The 24,053-nt window shown below is 35.3% G+C and overlaps 1 protein-coding gene across 2 annotated transcripts in view; it reads left to right on the forward strand.

Annotated features, from left to right (window-relative positions):
- The window catches only part of TBCA (tubulin folding cofactor A), a 75,405-nt gene that overhangs the window by 38,617 nt on the left and 12,735 nt on the right, over positions 1-24,053 (forward strand). Inside the window, exon 2 of one of the 2 annotated variants that reach the window (XM_072794156.1) lies at positions 16,622-16,727. The exons of the other annotated variant lie outside the window; for it this stretch is intronic. Within the exon in view, the coding sequence (XP_072650257.1) occupies positions 16,622-16,727 (106 nt within the window). The remainder of the gene's footprint in view (positions 1-16,621; positions 16,728-24,053) is intronic. 2 annotated transcript variants of the gene reach the window in all.

Below are 24,053 nucleotides of genomic sequence, written 5' to 3' on the forward strand. Positions count from 1 at the left end.
AGAGATCTGTAAATGAAAGTTTCATGTATTAATTTGTTCATGAACTCTAGGTAAGACATCAATTTTGTAGTAACTTTAGGTAATATTTTCTATTGCAGCTCTCTTACTTTAAAATTCTCCTTTTTCAAAAAAAAAAACTGCATTCTTTATGGAATTTGGCTAAAGACCACTGAGCTTTTATTACCATTTAGATATCATACCTAAGGTAAAAAAATAAACATATTAGGAAAAGTTGGATTTGATTTTTTAAAAACATTCTATCACTTCTAATAATGTTACTGTATGATTTTTCAAACTATATTGCTTGATAATATAAGGTAGTATGGCTAGTTACTTTTCTACTAAAATGTGGATTATTTATAAGTAAAATTTTATTTTATTTATTTTTTAAAGATTTTATTTTATTATTTATTCTTGAGAGACACAGAGAGAGAGAGGCAGAGACACAGGCAGAGGGAGAAGTAGGCTCCATGCAGGGAGCCCAATGTGGGACTTGATCCCAGGACACCAGGATCACGCCCTGAGCTGAAGTAGGCACTAAACCCCTGAGTCACCCAGGGATCCCCAGTAAATTAAAATTTTAAATTATAGAATAAAGTTCACTGTCATTTACTTAATATTAATTATACTAATAATATAGAGCTATGTACTAGTATTAGTTAAGCTATTATGCTGCATTGATTTATTTTAAAAATTGTATTAAATTGTTAATATGACATTAACTTCTACTATTGGAAATTTTGATTTGAATATTTTGATATTTTAAATAGGGCAAAAATATACTTTAGAAATAGAAATTTATCAAATATTATAGTCAGAATTTTGATTACCGCCTCTCATTCAGGATTCCAAGTAGGTATTGTATAGAATATGGTTTGCAAGATCATGCAAGAGTGAGTGAGTGAGTTGAAAAAGTGTTCTGTGCTCGATTTAATTTGAGAGGGACTGAGATAAAGTTTAACAAGTTTCCTCATAGGATTATTCAAAAGCTTTCACTCTGTGAATCTTTAAGAGTGGACTACAGTATGCAGTATTTCCTATGCTTTATTCATAAAAATCTTTATCTTTTAACATCTCTTGGAAGAGCATGCCTTTGTTTTCTGTGAGAGAAAACAATTGTTACCACATTTGAAAATTGGCAGTTCGGTTATATTTACATGGTGAATTAGAAGATAGATTTGACCTCTACATATAAACAAGCTTGAGCCAGCTCCCATGTCTTTTTTTTAAGATTTTATTTTTAAGTAATCTCTACACCCAACATGGGACTGGAACTTACAAACCCAAGGTCAAGATCACATGCTACACAGACTGAGCCAGCCAGGTGTCCTGCCCCATGTTTTTATTTAACCCTAAGTGCTGCATTTATTACCTGGGTTTTAAGGTTGACCAGAGAAAGGTGTTTGTTAGAGGTATGTCCATATGTAATCATGGTAGCCTATCCACAGAATCAGGATCCTGAAAGATTCTATGGAATAATTCATCTGAAATAGTACAGGAAGACTGTAGAGAACAACAATTTGCAAAACATTGTGGTGCTCTTAAAATGCCATAAAATCCATTGTGTATTTTTCTGGTTTGGTGAGATAGAGTTAGAGGATTTGTTTTTACATGCTAATGGATTGTTCTTGGGGCAAGAGCTAACTAAACGTAGTGGGCCTCCAGTTGTGAAAATCCAACATTTTGTATGTATGTATGTATGTATTTTAGAGAGGGAGGGTGGAGGAGTAGAGGGAGAGAATCTTACGCAAGGCTCTATGCCCAGCATGGAGCCCAAAGTGGGGCTCAGTCTCATAATCCTGAGATCATGACCTTAGCAGAAATCAAGAATCAGATGCTTAACTGCCCAGGCCACTCCCTGGTACCCCAAAATGTAACATTACTGACAAACTCAGAAAGTTAGGCTGTAAAACGACTATTTTACTCTGAGTAAACAATTGAATAATAAAAGGGTGAAATATTAGAAGTATACAAACATTTTAAAAACTATAGACTGTAATTAATGAAACATAGACAAAGATTTGTAGGTCATCAAGAGTCATTGGGAATCACTAATCCTAGAATAATGCAAAAAATTTTACTATACTGACTTTTAAAACTAGATTTACTAGATGTTAAAATTGTGTCACATTCAGCTCTATATCAAGTATCATTACCAAATATTTAATCAGTTAAATACTTAAAAATTTTGCTTGAATGGAAAAAAAAGATTTAAACATGGTAAAGTACAAAATAAATACATATTTTAAATAGGCCCCTGAGCATGTACCAAATTACTGTATATGTATACCTTTAGATAGGAATACAGTATGAAAATTATTTTCAGCTCTTATATTTTTCTGAATGAAAATGATCAGTTAATGACTATTTTGTCATTCTTCTGTGATAAAGGGCCTTAAACAAGTCTTCAATATCAGTAAGAAAGCTTTGTTTCTTCTTGAACCATTTTGACCTAATGAATATATCTTAGTGTACAACAAAATGAAAAAATACGTTGTATATCAAAAGTACCTTTGTATAATGTTCTTTAACCCCAAAGCCATGAGTTTTTCTCTATCCTTAAGATCGACTAAAGAATCCCATAGTTAGCTCCCAAATGTTCTCCTCAGTAATTCCAAGAATAACTCGAGTTCATGGATCACCAAGAATAATTACTATAGTAAAATATCATTAAATTGGGCTTATTTTATAATTTGGTAAAATTCAGATAGCCTGATGTTAACTTATTTATGAGAAGTGACAGTCATGAATCAACTAAAATTATTTTCATTAAATGCTCATTTTAGTTTTGGTAAATTAATTTGGACTAACCATATATATACTTCATCATTTTTCTAATGTTCTAGGCAAACTGAACTGTTTCACAGAACAGAATGATGGTGTTGGAAATTGCTCTGTTCATAATACTGTCAGGGTCTTCCTTAGATGCTGCCTCAAATCCCTTTTATTTATTTTTTAAAGATTTTATTTATTCATGAGAGATAGAGAGGCTGAGACATAGGCAGAGGGAGAAGCAGGCTCCCCACAAGGAGCCCCATGTGGGACTCCATCCTGTCCCCTGGGATCACGCCCTGAGCTGAAGGCAGACTCTCAACCGCTGAGCCACCCAGGCATCTCTCAAATCCCTTTTAGATCTAAGTTATGTTTAACAAATTTAAAGTAAATTGTGAATAATAATAGTTCAGATTTCATTCTTCCAATACCATACTGTTTAGCTAACATGTTTTCAGTTTTCTTCTTTTAATGCATCTAAGATTGAATTGGCTGGGTTTGGTTTGGTTTGGTTTGGTTTGGTTTGGTTTGGTTTGGTTTGGTTTGTAGCTGCGTCACACTCTTTGGCCTATATTGAGCTTGCAAGCCAAAGCTACTTTATCTAGTACTTGTATGATTCTGAGGTTGGGAAAAAGGGTATCATTTTAGAGTGGGATGGTGAGCTCACTTTTCAACCTAGTTCAGTTGGCTGCTGGTAGGATGTCTAAATAGAGATGTTATTAAGACAGAAATAAGGGTCTGGACAGAAGGTAAAAAATCAAGTGTACAGAGAGATTTGTGATTTTTAGGTGGTAATTAAAACTGTCAAGAGGTTTTTGTATGAGATGAAGCAGCTGTGTGAGGTACTGTTACTTTTTAATACAAACTCAAGCAGAGGCTATTCACTGTTTTTAGCCCTTTCATTAATATATATTTTTCAATCTAACTGGTATCGCAAAAATCTCTAAGGGACAGTTTAGAGCTTTAGTGAAATAATTAATTTTACATTTTTGGTTTTTTAATTATTAATTCCTGATACATGTATTAGACCCTGAGATTCATAATATTGCAAAGAAAATAGGTTTTGTTTTTTTTTTTTAAGATTTTATTTATTCATGAGAATACACAGGAGAGAGAGAGAGGTGGAGACACAGGCAGAGGGAGAAGCAGGCTCCATGCAGGGAGCCCAACGTGGGACTAGATCCCAGGTCTCTAGGATCAGGCCCTGGGCTGAAGGCGGCACTAAACTGCTGAGCCACCCAGGCTGCCCGTGATACTGGTTTTGTATTTGTCATGTATCATCTTAGCTGTTTATAGAATGTCCTGTCGTATTTATTAAAATTACTAAAGCATGTATTCCATTTGAGCAGTGATTATAACTTGAAATATCTCCAGTATAGGTAATTAATTGAAGAGTACTGGGAAGATGATAAGGTAACAAATACGGTAAATCACACATTTACTTTCTTTCATTTAGATACACAAGAAGTTGATAACTTGTTCCTTCCAGTAAAGGGAACTGAGCCAGTGGGGTAGGGTGTGGGTGGCAGGTTGGTTTTCATTTTGAACTCTTTTGTACTATTCAGATTTTTAACCATAGAATGGTTTTACTTTGGGAACAGATAAAAGAAATTTAAATTTTGAAAATTGCTTTATTTCCTTCAAACATAAGGCAATATGATGTGTTAGTATTGACACTTGAAGTTAGAAGTCATAATTTCAAATCCTCATTCACCATTGCTTGGCCAACTGACATGAGGTGAGTCATTTCATCTCTGTGAATCACAGTTTCCCATTTGCCCTGCTTACTTCTCAGGATAATTGTGAGTTCACTCTGTAAACATATCTGTGAGGCACATACTCTGATAGGTGCTGAGAGGAGGAGACACCTTTTCAATCATTGAGCATCCACTATCAAGTGTAGAACTGGACAAAAATTTTGTTTTATGATTTTATTGAGAGAGAACAAGTGGAGGAGAGAGGCCATAGAGAGGAGAGGTAGACTCCCCACTAAGCAGGAAGCCCACTGTGGGGCTCAATCCCAAGACCCTTGGATCATGACCTCAACTGAAGGCAGATGCTTAACCACCTGAGCCACCCAGGAGCTCCAGAACTAGACAAAAATTTTTAACCTATTTTGATAAATCCTATATGCTATCAAGATCTGTAGGAAGTATTTACAGTAGCAGCTTGGGAGTGGCAGGGAAGAGATTAGTGTGGTCCTTCCAAAAGACAAGGACATTTGAGTTTAATTTTGAAGAATGAGTGGAGTTGGGACAGAAGGAGTGAGAAAAAGTATTTTGTTAAGAAAAAGCTCTATCTCATTTGATGTATGTTTGAGTGTAGCACATTTTTGTTTATTATAAGATAGTACTATAGCAAGTTCTTCCTTAGTTTTGCTATTCCCCAAAATTTTGGCTATAATTTTTAATTGAAATTTGGGGAAATCTGACTTGACTTTACAGTGACCACGAAAGAATTAGTGGAGAATCACTAAAACTCAACCGTATTTTTAGTACATACACTTTCTATATAGACCATAAGTATTAAATCATCAGATTCTGATGTCAGTCTATAGTTCTTTCTTACTAAGGAAGTAGTGTGAATTCTTAATTCAGGGGCTAAGCCTCTAATTTGCTGTCCATTTGCATTTTCCCAAATAAGTAGATTTTTAATTCCTTGCATCTTCTTGGTGTTTTTGTCCCAATATACTTTTGTATTTCTTCTCTGTGCTGGTATCTGTACCCTTAGTCTTCAAAAGCCCCAAATCCAAAGTTTTACACAGGTTTAGTCTTAAGTGTGAAATAGAGACTTTTGCACAAAATTAATGTGGAGTATTTGTTAAAACAGTAAAAAACATAAAATTGAGTAATTGGTAATTTCCTTTTTACTTTTTTCATGCTTATTTGTATATGGGAAGAAAAAAATGAGGTATCTCAATTTCTGAGTGATTTATTAGTTCAGAATGAATTAGTCCAAGTAAGAAAGCGTTATTTCATAATTGCAGAACAACCTTCTGCTGTTAATGACTGTTAGCTTCAGAGTAACAGAAAATCAGGCTATTTGTGGGTTAAACAGTAAGGATGTTCATCATCTCATACAATAAGAAATCTAGAGGTAGGGTGCTTTCAGAGTTGGTTAATTGAGTAGATTGATAATGATCACAAAATTCAAGTTCTCTGATATCTCACAATGACCTGTCCTTTTAGGCTGGATCCTCACATGATCCCATGGACCTGCCATCACAGATGATGATGTCTAGGGAAGAAAACAGGATTATATCTACTTATATTGCATTTACAAATTTAGCAACCTTTTCAGAACCCATCAGTGAATAGCTCTTATGTAGCTTTGGCCATAAGCTTTGTATATGAGTCACATATACATGCCTAAGCTACCATTTGGCAAGTGGCTTCTTCCTTTGAAGGACATGGCTGCTTGTATGATCATAAAATTCTGTTGGCAGGTATGAAGTGGCTGTTGGATAGGCAACCAATAATGCCTGTTGCATTTGAGCCTATTTTTAAAATGTATTCAAATGTTTAAGAATTACTTTTAAAAATAAGTGTATCACTTGTAGCTAAGAATAACTATGGAATGAAGCAGTTCTTTGGCACTGTATAGCTATGAGAACTTGGACAAGCTCCATGAACTTCAGTTTAGTTATTACTAAAATGGGAATAATAAGGGTACCTATTTTATAGGGTTGTTTTTGAGGATTTAGTGCCATGATGCATGTAGCATGCTTTGACATAGTATTTGGCCCATAGTAAATGATCACTATATGTTAACTGCTTTTATTATCATATTTAATTTTAACTTAAATGATTCAAGCTTTTGTCTAAATCTCTTGTATATTATATGGGATGCCAATATTGTAACTGTCTCTTTTTGAGTTGTAACTGTTGAACTTTATCATAGGGCTAGTTTTGGGGGAAGCAGGCTTGATGATTGCCATTGGAAGTGCTAAAACATTAAAAGTCATTTCTCCAACCTAACTTTTTATAAGCATTGCTGTTTTCAGCATGATTTTATTATTATTATTTTTTGATAAAAGTTTCATGAAATAATATGTAGCTTGTATTCATTTCTGAAATATTGGTTCTGGGTCAGTTCTATTTAAATATAAAGACTTTTAAAAACATTGTAGGGAGGGATAATTAACAAGTGACTATAGAATGGGAATGATACTGAAATAGGACTATAAGTATTTGGGCCCTTGATAAAAGTTTATTTTCTTCCTTATCTCTCGCACAGTTTGTTTGTTCAGAGACAGAAGAGGTTGTTAATAGCTAGGTCAGTAGAGGAGAATGGTACCAATCAGGAAAAAGGAAATCATGCTAGGGATTTCAATCAAACAGGGATTTAATACAGGAAATTGGCTAAACAGGTGTTGATAAAACTTTTATAAAATGCTAAAATTTTATTGGCTGGCCAGAGGTCATCTTAGCCATCACTTATATCATGGTTTTTATGAGAAAAAAAAAAATAGGTAGGCATACCTTAGCTTTTAAACAGACATTAAAAACACAAATCAGACAAATGGGGAAAGATGTATTTTGCTCATAGTTCTATTGTAAAGGTTGAAAATGAATAAATAGATTATATATTGTCTTAAATATGGTGTATAGCAAAGGATTATTGTTTTGTTTTTTTTCCCAGTGGATCCTGTGCTGCCCAAAGGAGATTATTCTTGCAAAACTAAGTTAAATGAATTTTCCTTTTCATAATTGCTTCATATTACAACCATAACTAGAGGGGGTGGGGAAGAGTGCTTTTCCTGGAGTTTCCAGTTGTCTTCTTTTTTTTTTTCTTTTAATTGAGAATGGGGGAAAAAGCCACATGACTTCTCTTCTATCTTCAACTCATTGTATTTGTTCCTTAGAATCTATTCCATTCTTCTTCTTAAAGATACTCTTACAAGATTCCACACTAAGATTTTAGGCCAGGCCTACAGGATAGTTTTAATCCTGGGATTTTTTTTTTCTTCATTAGACCATTACATGTTTTTTTTTTAAGATTTTATTTATTCATGAGAGACACACAGAGAGAAAGGGGGGCAGAGACACAGGCAGAGGGAGAAGCAGGCTCCATGCAGGGAGCCCGACGTGGGACTGGATCCCGGGTCTCCAGGATCACGCCCTGGGCTGAAGGCAGGCGCTAAACCGCTCAGCCACCCAGGGATCCCCATTACATTTATTTGACCATGATTTTTTTTTCTTGATTTTTATCTTCAGTTTGCTGGAGTACATTCTTAAGTAAATTTCTCAGAAAGGAGGAATTGCAGATAAACTTCCTGAATTTTTTTTTCTAGAACTAATGACTATGACTTATTTCATCAGTTATCCGTATGACTTATTGTCTCCTTCAAATCTTAACTCCCATAACCTCTTCTCAAAAAGGCCTTCCCTGACCATTGTATTTTAAATTGCAAATAAATAAATAAATAAATAGCAAATCCCATATATTCCCAATCTTTCTTTACTGCTTCTTCTCTTAAAGTACTTTTATCACATTCAAACATACTGTATGTTTTGCTTATTTATTTATTTATTGTTTCCCCACTAAAAAGTGCTATATGGTAAAGATTTTTGTAGTTTTGTTCACTGTTATATCCTTGATATATAAAATCATGCCTGGGCAGCCCGGGTGGCTCAGCGGTTTAGCGCCACCTTCAGCCCAGGGCTGGATCCTGGAGACCCAGGATCAAGTCCCATGTCCGGCCCCCTGCATGGAGCCTCTCCCTCTGCCTGTGTCTCTGCCTCTCTCGCTCCCTCTCTGTGTGTCTGTCATGAATAAATAAATAAAATCTTTAAAAATAAATAAAAATAAATAAAAAATCACGCCTGGCACATAGTAGCCCCTCAGTGAATGATTGCTGGGTGAGTTAGTGAATGTATCCCTCACTATTAAAATTATAAATCCGAGTCATTAATCATTTTCTCTTAGAACTTTAAAGGGATTGCTCCATTGTCTTCTGTTATCTAGTGTAAAATATAATGTCAATCTCTTTTTTTCTTTTTCCTTTTATGGGTGACTTATTTTCTCTTTAAAAGCTTTCTTTTTCATGGATCTCTGGGAATTTTTATCAATGTACATAGATGTGGGTTTTTTTCATTGATTCTGTTTGGTACTTAGGAGGCTCTTTAAATTAAGATTATTGTTTCTTTTCCAGCTTTGGGAAGTTTTATTCTTTAAAAAAAAAATTCTTATCCTACTTTTTTTCTGTAAAATATAGTGTCTGATAAGAAATTAGAGCAATTCTTTTTCCAATAAGCCAGTGATCATTTACTGATGAATACTCCTTTTCCTACTGATGTGATAAGCCACTTTGCCATTCATTATTATTAGTAATAAATGAAATATAAATATTAAGTCAGTCTATCCTATTGTAGCCAATTTGGTATTTCATTTTAGTCACAGAAGACAGAATGCCAGATTTCACTCTTTAAGTGTCAATAAACATATCAAACCTTAAAGAGATATAAAACCAAAAAGAGAAAAATATGGAAAATGGCACAGGAAAGGAAAAGATAAATTTAATAATCAGTAGGAGCTGTAGATAGTAAATATTATGTAGTAAAATATTACACATCCATAAACTTTATGAATAGGGATGTTCATTACAGTATTATTTATAATATGGGAATGGGCTAAATGTCCAATTAGGTAATACTTTATTAAGCTCTCATACTGGCACTGTGAAATGCTTTGCAACCACTAGCAGCTATATTTTTCAAAGAATGCTTAGTAATATTGAAAATGATACATTGAGCATAGCATAAAGTATAAACTTGTTGAATCATTATATTTGTATACCTGAAAGTAATATAATAATATATGTCAACTATGATAAAAAAGAAAGAAAATCATACATTATCCCAATTGTTTGCATATACACACACATAAATTTTTACACATGTGTTTAAAGAAAAGGACTAGCGGAAAATATTCAAAATGTTAATACAGGTCCGTAATCCCATATATGAAACCACTGGGCCAATATGTATTTCTGAATTTCAGATTTTTTAGATTTTAGAACAGAAATATGTTTTCATATCATCTGGAGAAGTACTTTATAATCAAAAACATATTTCTTTAGTGAAACATGACTCTTCACATTAAGTAGAATATATCAAGTTTATAATTTCATGTCAGTGGAGATTATATTTTGCTGCTAAATCAGTCTGTGCCTACTATGTATAAAGGTCACGAGTTTCACCTAATCCTCTCTTTAAAGAACGGAAGATCTAACGTAAACTGGCTTCATTGTAATGTGACAAACACTTTGGTAGTTAAGAGAAGTTGGATAGAATTAAGTAGAGGTCTTCTAAGTCAGGATTCAGCAACCTGTTTTGTAAAGGAACAATTTATATATGTTTATATATATTATTTATATATAATATATATATTATTTATATATAAAATTTATATATAAATACATATATATTTTTTAAAGATTTTATTCATTTATTCATGACACAGAGAGAGAGAGACACAGTCAGAGGGAGAAGCAGGCTCCATGCAGGGAGCCCAATGCGGGACTCGATCCTGGGTCTCCAGGATCAGGCCCTGGGCTGAAGGCAGCGCTAAATCACTGAGCCACCTGGCTGCTCTAGTATATATTTTAGGCTAGGTGGGCCATACAGTTCTATCACAACTACTCATCTCCGCTGTCATTGCATGAAAATAGTCAGGGATGGTATATAGATGAACAAGTGTGGCTGGACACAAAAATTTCAATTCCATATGATTTTTACATGTCACAAAATATTTTAACTTTTGTTAACCATTTGAAAATACGGAATTTCATATTAAAAATATTTTTTAAATCACAAAACTCATTTGTAGCTCTCAAATATACAAAACAAGTGGCAGGCAAGATTTTGTTCATTGGCCATAGTTTGCCAATCCTTTTCTAAGACTTTGAATTACAGGATGTTAATTGAATGAGCTTCTTCCGGTTAGCCTATCAATCTCAGCTACTTTCATTTACTAGGAGAGTTTAGTAATAACCTCCTGGGTTTTAGGAATAGTGAAAATGTAGGGGCTCCTGGGTGGGTCTGTCAGTTAAGCTTCTGCCTTCAGCTCAGGTCACGATCTCAGGGTCCTGGGATCAAGCACTTCCCCCAGGGAAAGCTGCTTCTCCTCCTCCCACCCCCACATGAATGCATGCTTGCTCTCTCTCAAATAAGACGGTTTTAAAAGAAAGGAATAGTGAAAATGTCACTACTAATCCCAGTGGTTTCTGAGTATCCTTGATATTCTGAATAATAATCATGATGATAAAAAGATAATAAAAAAACAACGATAACACTGTTGCATTGATGATATGCAAGTTACTCCAGCAAAGATTCCAAACTTATTGGCTTCCAAGGACCAAGTGTAAGGCCTGAATGTTTGGAAACAGGAAGTTGTGTGAATTGGAAAAAGTGAATAGGGTTGCCTCATCTGAAAAAAGTAGTAGCCACTACTTAGCTCCATCCAGTAGAGGGAAAGAAACCCCAGTGTTCTCCTACAAAAAACATTCAAGAGAAATCCAGACTTAATATATAAGTTAAATTAAGTTTCCTAGTTGTTTAATGTGGTAACAAATCTGTTTTTGTTTATTCTTTTTAACATTGTGAATCAAAAGCATTTTTAGGACTCGTTTAAGCATGCTGGCAATATTTGCCATCTGTGTCCCAGCAAGTTTCTGTTTAAAAGGAACTCTTAGAGAATTATCTATAGTGATATGCATTAATGAGTTTTTTTTTTAATTTTTTTTAATTTATTTATGATAGTCACAGAGAGAGAGAGGCGCAGAGACACAGGCAGAGGGAGAAGCAGGCTCCATGCACCAGGAGCCCGATGTGGGATTCGATCCCGGGTCTCCAGGATCGCGCCCTGGGCCAAAGGCAGGCGCCAAACCGCTGCGCCACCCAGGGATCCCCATTAATGAGTTTATTTTGAAATCTTAAATCTTAGAGGATATTTTTATCTTAATAATGAAAACTACTTTTTATTTTATTATTTTTAAAAGATTTTATTTATTTATTCATGAGAGACACACAGAGAGAGGCAGAGACACAGGCAGAGGGAGAAGCAGACTCCATGCAGGGAGCCCTACATGGGACTTGATCCCAGGTCTCCGGGATCAGGCCCTGTGCTGAAGGCAGCGCTTATCCGCTGAGCCACCCGGGCTGCCCTGAAAACTACTTTTAAAGCAGTTTTTAAAACTGTGTCAAATGCTCATTTCTTATACATGATGTTCACAATCTTCAACTGTCATAAGTCCCAAGTGTGAATATATCCAGTAAGTACAGTACTTGTGGCTGACTTTGTGGTTACAAGCTGCTTTGTTGTTGTTGTTGTTAATGCTTTTTGAGATATAATTGACATACCGTACAAATCACCTATGTAAAGTATATAATCCATTTAGTATAGTCATAGAGTTGTACAGCTGTTACCACAATCATTTTTAGAACAGTTCACCCCCAAAAAGAAACCTCAAACCTTTTATTATCCTTGCAGTTCTTTCCTCGGCTTTTCTAGTCTGGTCAACCAGGACTAGAGACTTGCATCTCTGTAGATTTGCCTATTCCAGATATATCCTATAAATAGTCATAATATGTGGTGTTTTCTGTCTGGCTCCTTTCACTTAGTGTAATGTTTTCAAGGTTCATCCATGTTGTAGCATAAATCAGTACTTCATTTCTTTTATTGCTAAATATTATTCTGTTGTATGGGTATATCATATTGTATTTGTTCCATCAGTTGATGGGCTTTTGAGTTGTTTACACATTTTGCCTATTCATAATGCTATGAACATTCATGTACAAGTTTTTATGTGGCCGTATGTTTTCATTTCTCTTGAGTGTACACTAAGGAATGTAATTACTGGTATATGTGGTAACTGTGTTGAACTTTTTAAGGAGTCGCCAAACTTCAAAAGCAACTGTACCAATTTGCATTCCTACCAGCAGTGTTGGATGGTTTCAATTTTTCTACATCCTTGTCAGCAACACTTATTATTATCTGACTTTTTTTCCCTGATTTTTTCATTATAGTCATTCTAATGAGTATGAAGTGATATCCTACTGTCGTTTTGTACATTTCCCTGATAACTAATGAAGTTGAGCATCTTTTCATGTGTTTGTTAGGCATTTGTATATATTTGGAGAAATGTCTGTTCAGATTCCCTTTAGCCATTTTTAGTTGGGTTGGTTTTTTATTGAATTATTAAGTTTTTTATAGATTCTGGATACAAGTTTCTTATCCAATATATGGTTTTCAAATATTTTCATTCTGTTGTATTTTTCACTTTCCTGATAGTGTCCTTTGAAGCACAAAAGTTTTTAATTTTGACAGAAGTCAATTTATTTCTTTTTTTCTTACAGTTTTGGTGTCATAAAAATTCACAGTCATCAAGATTTAGTTGTAAAAAAAAGATTTACCCTGTTTTCTTGCAAAAGCTTTATAATCTTAGCCTTTTAGATCTTTGATCCATTTTGAGTTAATTTTTTGATATGGTTGGTAAAATGGGGAGGTGGGGTAGAAATCACAGACTTTAACTTCAAAACTCAAATTTGATATGTCTGAAAATACTAATAAGTACGCAAATAAGTAGCAGGAAATACCTGATATTAGGCTGCCAAAATACTAATCATTAAGGCTCAGTGAAGAATGCATGGGATTTATTACGCTATTTTCTCTAGATTTTTTTGTTTGAAAATATCCATGACAATGTTTTTCTTAATATCAACCTATTACAGTTTCTTACTATCATTAATTACATTGGCCTATCATCCTGTATCCTTAGCTTTGTATTAGACTTTTAGTTATTAGATGGCCCCAAGAACAAGTTTAGTTATTACTATAAAAATCTTACAGTAAGAAAAACTACAAAATAAGGACAAATTAAGCTAAAATTTTTAATCTCAAGGTCTCTAAATTCTTGATATACCCAAAACTTTTATTCTATTTAGAATTTTATGAATAGTATGTTTAAATATGTTGTATACAAACTTGTGTAGTTTACAGATGCCTACAATGTACGTCTCAAACTTCTGTTGAAGGGCAACTGTTCTGGAGATTACTGGGTGGGGAAAAGTCCTTTTTGCCTCAAGTAAGCTTTTCATTGAAAAAAGTTAAACTGACTTCCCTACTACCGGACTTCTTAGGATCTTTTAATATGCAAATACAAATCTTAAATGTTTAAAACTTGGCACACAGTGTTTGTTTTTTAGAAAGTACGCACATTGGCACTCTTCTCTTTGTAAATAGAACAAGTAGAAAACCAACAAACATATAAAAAATTGACACCATCAAATTGCCGGGTCTAATTGACATTTATAGAATACGCCATTCAACAATACAAAAATACACATTCTTTGTTTTTTTGTTTTGGGAGAGGAGTAAAGGGAGAGAAGAAAAGAATCTTAAGCAGTCTTCTTGCCCATCACAGAGCCCCATGCCTGGCTCAGTCTCACAAGCCAGAGAGGATGACCTGAGCCAAAATCAAGAGTCAGACACTTAACCGACCAAGCCACCCAGATGTCCCAGCAAGCAATATTTTTTAAGCTTACTTGTATACCATGGAGTAGTTTGGAAAACACCATACTACATATTTAAAAATCGTGTTAATGCCATTCTTATATTATTAAGTAATTTAAGTTGATTTATCACTCCCCTAATGATTGTCATTTCGTAAATTTTTCCTTATTATGTCTATCCTTTTCTATTGCTCTTCGTTTTATAATTTCCTCTCATGTATTTGTCTAATTACTGAAAGTGACCAGATTTTGAAATTGCTGTTTCTCTGTGGTTTGCTGTTTCTCTGTTGGTGTGGATTTGTAACACTAATGGAAAATATTTTCAGTTAATTATGCCTTTAAAGTATAATAAATTATGACACATATGTATTATGTTAACTATGGCGTTTACAAAACTTGCAAAAGAGATCAGTGTTTAGAGAATTAAAAAGATTAGATATATTTTGGTATCTTTCTAAGAATTTTGCTTTATTCCAGAAAATTTAGAAAATATTGCTAAAGGAATAACTAGCAAATTTTATTACTCAAAATTGAAAAAACTGGTGAACTTTAATCCAAATCAGGAAAGATGGCACCATTACAATGGAGAAGCATATGAGGATGATGAACATCATCCTAGGGGTGGTGTTCAGTGTCAGACCTCTTAATGAGGCCAGTGAATAATACTTAACTATTGGCATTTTATATGAAGTGTAGTAAATGGGTGAAGGACTATAATCATAGTCCATTACTTGTGATTGTTTTTTCTATTAATATTCAGCTATTAGGAATGTTATAAAAGTCAAATGAAGAATAAGCTCAAATGTAAAAGCTCAAAAAAAGTTTAACTCCCAGCTGACTCCCCCTACCCCACATCATTAGAAGTTCCTCCTTGGATAACCAGAAATAGTACTTTCCCAAGTGTCCTTTATTATTTGTTTCTTAAGTATCCTCTGTTATTTGTTTATATTCATTGCAACATAAAATTTTATATTTTGTACCTATTATTTGCTTTGTTTTTTTTTTTTTTTCCACTGTGAGTTACTTCAGGACGAGTGCATGAAGGTCCTATAATACTCTACTGTAAATATTATTATCATTTTATTATATTTTCTTTTATCTATGTCAGTGACACAAGATCATGAAAGACAGAATGAGCCTTGCTTGCACACCTCAAAATTCCAAACTGGACCATATTTTTAGTTTTTTAATATTTAGTTTGTAGTTTATGTGGGGATTTAAATCCAAATTTAAAATCTGATTTGGAAGCTTTTCAAGTAGTATAACAAAAGTACTTTTTTCTTTTTAGATTTCTGAACTTATATTAAGACCCCCCCCTTGGAAGGAAGGCCTGGGTGGCTCAGCAGTTGGGCATCTGCCTTTGGCAGATCGAGTCCCCCATTGAGCTCCTTGCAGGGAGCCTGCTTCTCCCCTCTGCCTGTGTCTCTGTGCCTCTCTCTCTCTCTCTCTCTCTCTCTTTCTCTCTTAAGAATAAATAAATAAAATCCTAAAAAAAAAAAGACCCCCTTAGAATATGAAAATTATATTTTGAGGGGCACCTTGGTGGCTCAATTGGTTAAGCCTCCAGCTCTTGGTTCCCACTCAGATTACCATCTTGGTGTGGTGAGGTCGAGCCCTATTGTGGGGCTCTGCGCTTGGCAGGGAGCCTGCTTGAGATTCTTTCCCCCTCTGCCCCTCCTCTGGTGCACATGCACTCTTTCTCTCTCTAAAATAAATAAATACATAAATAAATAAAATCTTTTTCAAAAAAACATGTTTTGAAATCCACTTAAAGATCTTTATTGCAAATGATTAGACAAAAACCAGTCCCTCACACAAGGAAGGTCAGGCATAAAATTAAATGAATAGTAAATACTTATTAAACGATTTTATTGCTGAAAACAATATAATCTTTCTTTGTTTTGGACTTGGCATGCAATATACCAATTGTTTTTTCCAGTAAGCTGAGCTTTTTCCATTATGTTGTTTCAAGTACATGTATACAAGTTTGAAAATATATATCTATTAATAAAGAAGGAAGACAAAGGCTAGTACATAATAATTTTGAGTGTTTTTACATTTTAAATAAATTATTATAGTGGAACATGTTTTTAATTAAAAATTTGAGAGCTTCATGCTTTGAAGATTACACTTGGTTTAGACAAGTATAGGACTTAAGGGTTTGAGGATCAGACTTAGATCTATGGCTAGAGTATTTTTCTTTCTTCTCCTCCTTATCTAGTACACATACTTTGGTATTTTAAGTATATTTTATATTTACATAGTTTCTTTGTCTCCTATGATCTGTTTGCTAGAGAGAAAATTAATCCTTGGAACCATTTTTGGTTTATTTATAGATTGGTCAAAGAAAAAATGATGTATGAAAAAGAAGCAAAACAACAAGAAGAAAAGATTGAAAAAATGAAAGCTGAAGATGGTGAAAATTATGCCATTAAAAAGCAGGTAAAACTGTATCTTTAATAATAATAGCTAACATTTATAGGATACCATGTTAACTAATATATTAACATCCCTTTGAGAAGGTGCTATTATTTTTTTCTTTACTATTAAAACATCCATTTAAAAATACAGAAACATAGGTTACATAGTTTGCCCAAGGTCACACAACCACCAAGCAGCATAGCTAAGATTTGAATACAGGAGTTCTGAGTCCAGAATTTGTACTCTCTTTTTTTTTTTTTTTAAAGAATATATTTATTTGAGAGAGAGAGCGCAAAAGAGAGTACAAGCAAAGGGAGAGGGAGAAGCAGACTCGATTCCAGGACCTGGGATCATGACTTGAGCTGAAGGCAGGTACCCAACTGACTGAGCCACCCAGGTGCCCTTAAAATTTGTACTCTTGGGGATCCCTGGGTGGCTCAGCAGTTTAGCGCCTGCCTTCCACCCAGGGCGTGATCCTGGAGTCCTGGAATCAAGTCCCACATCAAGCTCCCAGCATGGAGCCTGCTTCTCCCTCTGCCTTTGTCTCTGCTTCTCTCTCTCTCTCTCTCTCTCTCTCTCATGAATAAATAAATAAAATCTTAAAGTTTTTTTGTACTCTTAACCATTAAGCTATACTGCCTCTACATTTTAAGTATTAAATATAAAAATTGGAGGCACCTGACTGGCTTAGTCAGCAGAGCATGAGACTCTGGACCTCAGGGTTGTGAGTTTTGGCCCCACATAGGTTGTAGAGATTACTAAAATATGATAATAAACTTAAAAATATGTAATATATAAATGGCCTAATCTTGTGTTAAATGTACTTGTATATTAAATTTACAAGTATTTTCCCCAAAATGATGTGAAGACCACCAACATAAATACGTGTATTATACTTGAGTAGCTTTTTCTGATTATCCTCATGACAAATTTCAGTCTCCTTTGTACTACATACAAGACTCTCCCTAATTTTGGTATCTTCTTATCCAACCTTATCTCTTGCTATTCTTGGACCTCTTAGGTCCTGCCCTTTTGTTTCTTGAACATGCTCTTTTCCTTTGCCTCTGACATAAGTATGAGATGCTCTTCCTATTTCTCCTACCTACCTTTTCCTTATAAATTCCTGTTTATCTTTTAAACATCCCCTACCCTCTACCTCAACACTGATAATGATACTCCTCCTCTGTTCTCTGATAACATCTTACTTATTCCCATCAGAGCATTTTTTGAATAGTTACTCTTGGCCGACACTTGTTTCATAATTCCTTGGGAAAATAGAAGCCATTGGGAACTTTGTCTTTTTCCAACCATAAAATCTTTCAGCCTATCTGCATCTGTACCTGTACTGCCTTCCTTCCTATTAGAAATTAAGAAAACCGGGATTCCTGGGTGACTCAGCGGTTTGGCACCTGCCTTTGGCCCAGGGCGTGATCCCGGAGTCCCGGGATCAAGTCCCACGTCGGGCTCCTGGCATGGAGCCTGCTTCTCCCTCTGCCTGTGTCTCTGCCTCTCTCTCTCTCTCTCTCTCTCTATGTCTATCATGAATTAATAAATAAAACCTTTTAAAAAAAATTAAGAAAACCTTAATTTAGTTTTTAGAAGACCCTGCTGCCTTCCTTTATGTGTAGTAGATCAGAGAACATTTGTGTTTAAGATTTTTGTAAATTTCCAGTAAATTGAGGGAAGACTGTAAACAGATTTGTAGATATAACATGTCACCTGATATGCTGACTTTCATGAACTAACTGTTCTTCATAAGGATTTACATATGGAATATAAATTTTTGATTCTTAGATTATGATGGTTAAATGCTTTATTTATATCACTCTTGTGCCTCTCTCACAATGTCCTCTATTGTTTCCCAACATCTAGTAAGAAATAGTATGACATAGTATATGACTTTTTGTCATCCAGGTTCTTTTCAGTCAAGCTTATTTTCTCACATGTGTAGCTCCTGACCTCAGGTTTTTCTTTGCCCTGTTCTTTTGATCACTAGTAATGTATTGAAAGGCCCCTGGATGGCTCAATGGTTGCCTGTCTGCCTTTGGCTCAGGTCGTGGTCCCAGAGTCCCTCATCGCACTCCCCACAGGGAGCCTTCTTCCTCTGCTTCTGTCTCTGCCTCTCTCGCATGAATAAATAAAACTTTTAAAAAACAAAACAGCCATGTAGCTAGAATAGAAGTTGAAAGTTACTAGAATGGAGAATAAATGTGTTCTCTTTCTAAATAAAATTCTACAAATAATGTCATAGATAATCAATCTTTTTTTAATATTTATATATTGGAAAAAAATAAAATTTATATATTGATCATCCTTCAATAAATATACTACTTTATAGGTAAGGATTAACTCTTTTCTTGAATCTTCTGTTCTCATTGTTATTTAAAAGTACTAGCCATTTAACTACATTATCATTGACTACATATGCAGATGTAAAAAGGAGAAAATTTTTGTTAAAAATCCTTTTGGGGCGCCTAGGTGGCTGAGTCATTTAAGCATCCAACTCTTGGTTCTGAGGTCAGTGCAGGTCATGATCTCATGGGTTGTGAGATTGAGCCCTGCCTTGGCTCCGTGATCAGTACAGAGAGTCTATGTGAAGATTCTCTCCCTCTACCTCTTGCTCCAAGTGTGTGCACATGCATGCTCACTCTTCCCCCCCCCCCGCAAATAAATAAAATCTTTAAAAAAATCCTTTCTGCCCTCAGCCTTGTTAAAAGTATCTCTTGTCACAATGGTCATGTTTTATAATATGATTTCTTAGATTCCTAGTCAACCTAGCACTTATATTCAAAAATACCATCCCATATTTAATTACAAAACAATAAATCTTTCTGTTTACCCCTATTGTTAACTGTAGCATATATAGTTGTCAGTTGCAGTTTTGTCTCATGAAACTTTTTCTTTAACCCAACCCACATACTTTTCTCAATTCCTTTTCCTAGCTTAGCTATACTACGGCCAGCCATTCATATTTTTTATTATATGCAACAAGAATTGCTTTGCCAAGAACACTACCGTATTCCTGTTTGCCTAGGACTTTAATTTTATTAATAGTTTCTTTATATCTGTTGTGCCCCTCATAGAAAATACCAAGAAGACCAAGTGCTGCATTTTACAGATTCTCTACTTGTCTCCCTGTATTTCCTCCTCTTCTGAGCTAAATCCCCACATTAGCCACTTCTTCTAACATGGCTCTTTTCTCACTCGGATCCGTTTTTTTCTGGCTTTCATGGATCTTCTGAACTGTCCATATCTTATAATACACATTTATGGGGCATCTGGTGGCACAGTCAATTAAGTGTCCAACTCTTGGTTTTGGTTCAGGTTGTGATCCCAGGGTTGTAAGATCAAGCCCCACATTAGGCTCTAAGCTTCTGGTGGGGGGCGGGGGTCTGCTTGGGATTCTCTTTCCCTCTGCTCTCCACACCCCCATGCCCCCCTCCCATTTTTTTAAAAAAGTAATAACATATTTATTATGCTATCAGTCCCTACCAAACTTCTCACCTCTAATTGGTTGTCAAAATTGGCCTTTCCTGAAAGGGAAACAAAAGCAATAATGAACTGTTGGGACTTCATCAGGATAAAAAGCTTTTGCACGGGGATGCCTGGGTGGCTCAGCAGTTGAGCGTCTGCCTTTGGCTCAGAGCGTGATCCTGAAGTTCCAGGATCAGGTTCCCTCCATGAAGCCTGCTTCTCCCTCTGCCTGTCTCTGTCCTTCTCTCTGTGTCTCTCATGAATAAATAAAATCTTAAAAAGAAAAAAAACCTTCTGCATAGCAAAGGAAACAGTCAACAAAACTCAAAGGCAGCTTCCAGAATGAGAGAAGATATTTGCAAATGACACATCAGATAAAGGGCTAGTGTCCAAGATATATAAAGAACGTATCAAACTTAACTTAAACCCAAAAAACAAACAATCCAGTCGAGAAATGAGCAGAAGACATGAACAGATATTTCTTCAAAGACCTACACATGGCGAATAAGCACATAAGAAAATGTTCCACATCACTTGTCACTGGGGGAAAGACAAATAGATATACCACTTTACACCAGAGAGAATGACTAAAATTAACAAGACAGGAAATGACAAATGTTGGCAAGGATGTGGAGAAAGGGGAACCCTCTTGCACTATTGGTGGGAATGCAAACTGGTACAGCCACTCTGGAAAACTGTGGAGGTTCCTCAAGAAGTTAAAAATAGAGCTACTCTATGACCCAGCAATTACACTGCTGGAGATTTACCCCAAAGATACAGATGTAGTGAAACTGCAGGACACTTGCACCCCAATGTTCATAGTGGCAATGTCCACAGTAGCCATACTATGGAAGGAGCCACGGTGTCCTTCGATAGATGAATGGATAAAGAAGACGTGGTCTGTATGTATATACAATGGAATATTACTCAGCCATCAGAAAGGACGAATACCCACCATTTACATTGATGTGGAAGGAACGGGAGGGTGTTACGCTGAGTGAAATAAGTCCATCAGAGAAAAACAATTATCATCTGGTTTTACTCATGTGTGGAATATAAGAAATAAGGAAAGGAATCATAAGGGAAGGTGGGGTAACTGAATGGGAAAAAATTAGGAAGACAAACCATGAGAGACTCCTAACTCTGAGAAACTCTGCCGAAGGGGAGGTGAGTGGGGGGCTGGGGTAACTGGGTGATTGGCTCTAAGGAGGGCAGGTGATGAGATGAGCACTGGGTGTTATATGTTGACAAATTGAATTTAAATTATAGGTAGGTAGGTAGATAGGCCGGCCAGCTGGCCGGCCTTTCCTGGATTAAGGCTAATATTGGTTCTTGTGAAATAAATAACTGGACAGAAGACCTTAAGCCAAAATACCAAAGAGTTCTTCTGCCCTTTTCTTTTTGGTCTAAACAATAGAAAACAACCTTCAAATATGGCCCAAATGGATTTTAGTCCTTTGCTCATGATATCCCTCTTCTTTTCCACTTTCATTCCAATTAGGGGTAGATAGGATTTTGCCTTCAACCAGTGAAGGTATTCTGTCTGGTCTTTTGCTTTTTTTAAAAATCTGACCCATTACACAAATGATTAGCAGTGATAATCAAATGTGTCCCTGTTATTTCACCTGAAGCATGACTCATCTTTTATTTTCCAGAAATAATATTAAAAAGGCAAACTGGTACAATTTTCCCAACAAGGATTTACAGTTACTACATGTAATTGCAGTGTTGTAAAAATCTGTCTTTTTGAGAAACATAAACACACATTTTGTGTGTGTGTGATTTACTTGAAAGATGAGCTAACATTCACAATTGGGTATCTCTTTTTCCTAAAAATGAAGGGGAAGTTTTTTTCTTTATGTGGAAAAGAATAGGACACTTCAATTTAAAAGAGAATTTGATCAGGCATCTTTCATAAGACTGGTTCTGCAAGAAACACCGTATTTCTTTTATAAATAATAAAAATATTATTTAAAATAACTTCCATTGGTGCAAGAAAGTATCATTGTCTCTTGTTACCTATACCCAGGTTTATAAATCGTGCTCTGTTTGTACACTTGTTCTGTGTGTTGTTATAGATTCACAAGAAGTTGCAGTAAATGTTTAGGGAGGTCACTCTACACTCCTCACTAGTCGTCCTACAGTGTTAGTATCTTATATAATATTCAGGTCATGAAATTGACATTGGTACACCACAGAGCTTATTTACGTTTCACTAGTTACACATGTACGCATTTGTGTGTGTCTGTATATGTTTGCGTATATAGTCCCATACAATTCTGTCACATGTAGAATAACTACAACAGTCAAGATGGAAAACTGTTGCACACAAGACTGGCTTGTGCTGCCTCTTTGTAGCCCCTGTCTTCTCCATCCCTGTGTTCTAAGTAATTAATACTCTAAAGAATCATATAGTATGTAACCTTTTGAAATTGGCTTTTTCCATTTAGCATAATTCCCTTTGAGGTTCACTTAAGTCACTGAGTGTATCAACTTTGTTCCTTATTATTGCTGAGTAGTAGTCCATGCTATAGATGTATCACAGTGTAACCATTGAAGAGCATTTGAATTGTTTCCACTTTGGGGCTATTACCAAAAAAAGTTGCTATGAACATTTATAGACAATTTCTGCATGAACATAAATTCTCATTTCACTGGGATAAATGCCCAAGAAATTGTTGTGTTGTATTAGTACATTTTAAAAAAAATTTTTTTAAATTTATTTATGATAGTCATACAGAGAGAGAGAGAGAGGCAGAGACACAGGCAGAGGGAGAAGCAGGCTCCATGCACCGGGAGCCTGACGTGGGATTCGATCCCGGGTCTCCAGGATCGCGCCCTGGGCCAAAGGCAGGCGCTAAACCGCTGCGCCACCCAGGGATCCCCCATTTTTTGTTTTAAGAGAAACTGCCAAACTCTTTTCCAGAGTGGCTATACTATTTTACATTCCTACTAGTGATGTAGTAATTTGATTTCTCCACATCCTCACTAGCATTTGGTGGTATCAGTATTTTTATTTTAGCATTTAAGCCATCACCTACATGATAGATGTATAGGGATACCTGATTATGCTTTTAATTTTGATTTTCCTAATGGCTATAATGTTGAATATCTTCTCATTTGCTTATTTGTGTATGTATATTCTCTTCAGTGAAATGTCTGTTTATACCTTCTACCCATTTTTTTTTAAGACTTCTATTTATGTAAGTAATCTCCACACCCACTGTGGGGCTTAAACTCATGACCCCGAGATCAAAAGTCGCACACTCTTCCAACTGAGCCAGCCAGGCTTCGCTAAGGTTTTATTTCTTTAAGTAATGTCTACATCCAGCATGGGGCTTGAAATCACAACCCTGAGATCAAGAGTTGCATGCTTTACTGAGTGAGCCATCTTCTGCCCACTTTTTAATTGGATTCTTTGTTTTTCTACTTCTGAGTTTTGAGAGTTACATGCTCTTCGCTGGATATGTGGTTTGCAAATATTTTCTCTTAATCTGCAGTTTGTCTTTTTAACAAGGTCTTTCACTGAGCAACCATTTTTAATTTTGAAAACATCTAATTTATGGCTAATACTTATTTTGTGAATTATACTTCTGGTTTTAAGTCTAAGGGACTCTTTGCCTAGTCCTAGATCCCAAAGATTTTTCTGTTTTTTTCCTAAAACTTCTGTGGTTTTATGTCTTACATTTAAGGCTTTAATCCTTCTTGAGTTAATTTTTATTTAATGGGTGAGGTTTAGTTTCTCAGACTCATTGATTCATCTTTTTGCCTATAGGTACCTAGTTGCTCCAGCAATATTTATTGGAATGGTTATCCTTCTCCCCCATTGAATTGCTTTTGTACCTTTCTCAACTTGTTGGATGTATTTGTATG

Source organism: Canis lupus, chromosome 2 (assembly GCF_048164855.1).
Source record: "Canis lupus baileyi chromosome 2, mCanLup2.hap1, whole genome shotgun sequence".
In the NCBI taxonomy this organism is placed as follows: domain Eukaryota; kingdom Metazoa; phylum Chordata; class Mammalia; order Carnivora; family Canidae; genus Canis; species Canis lupus.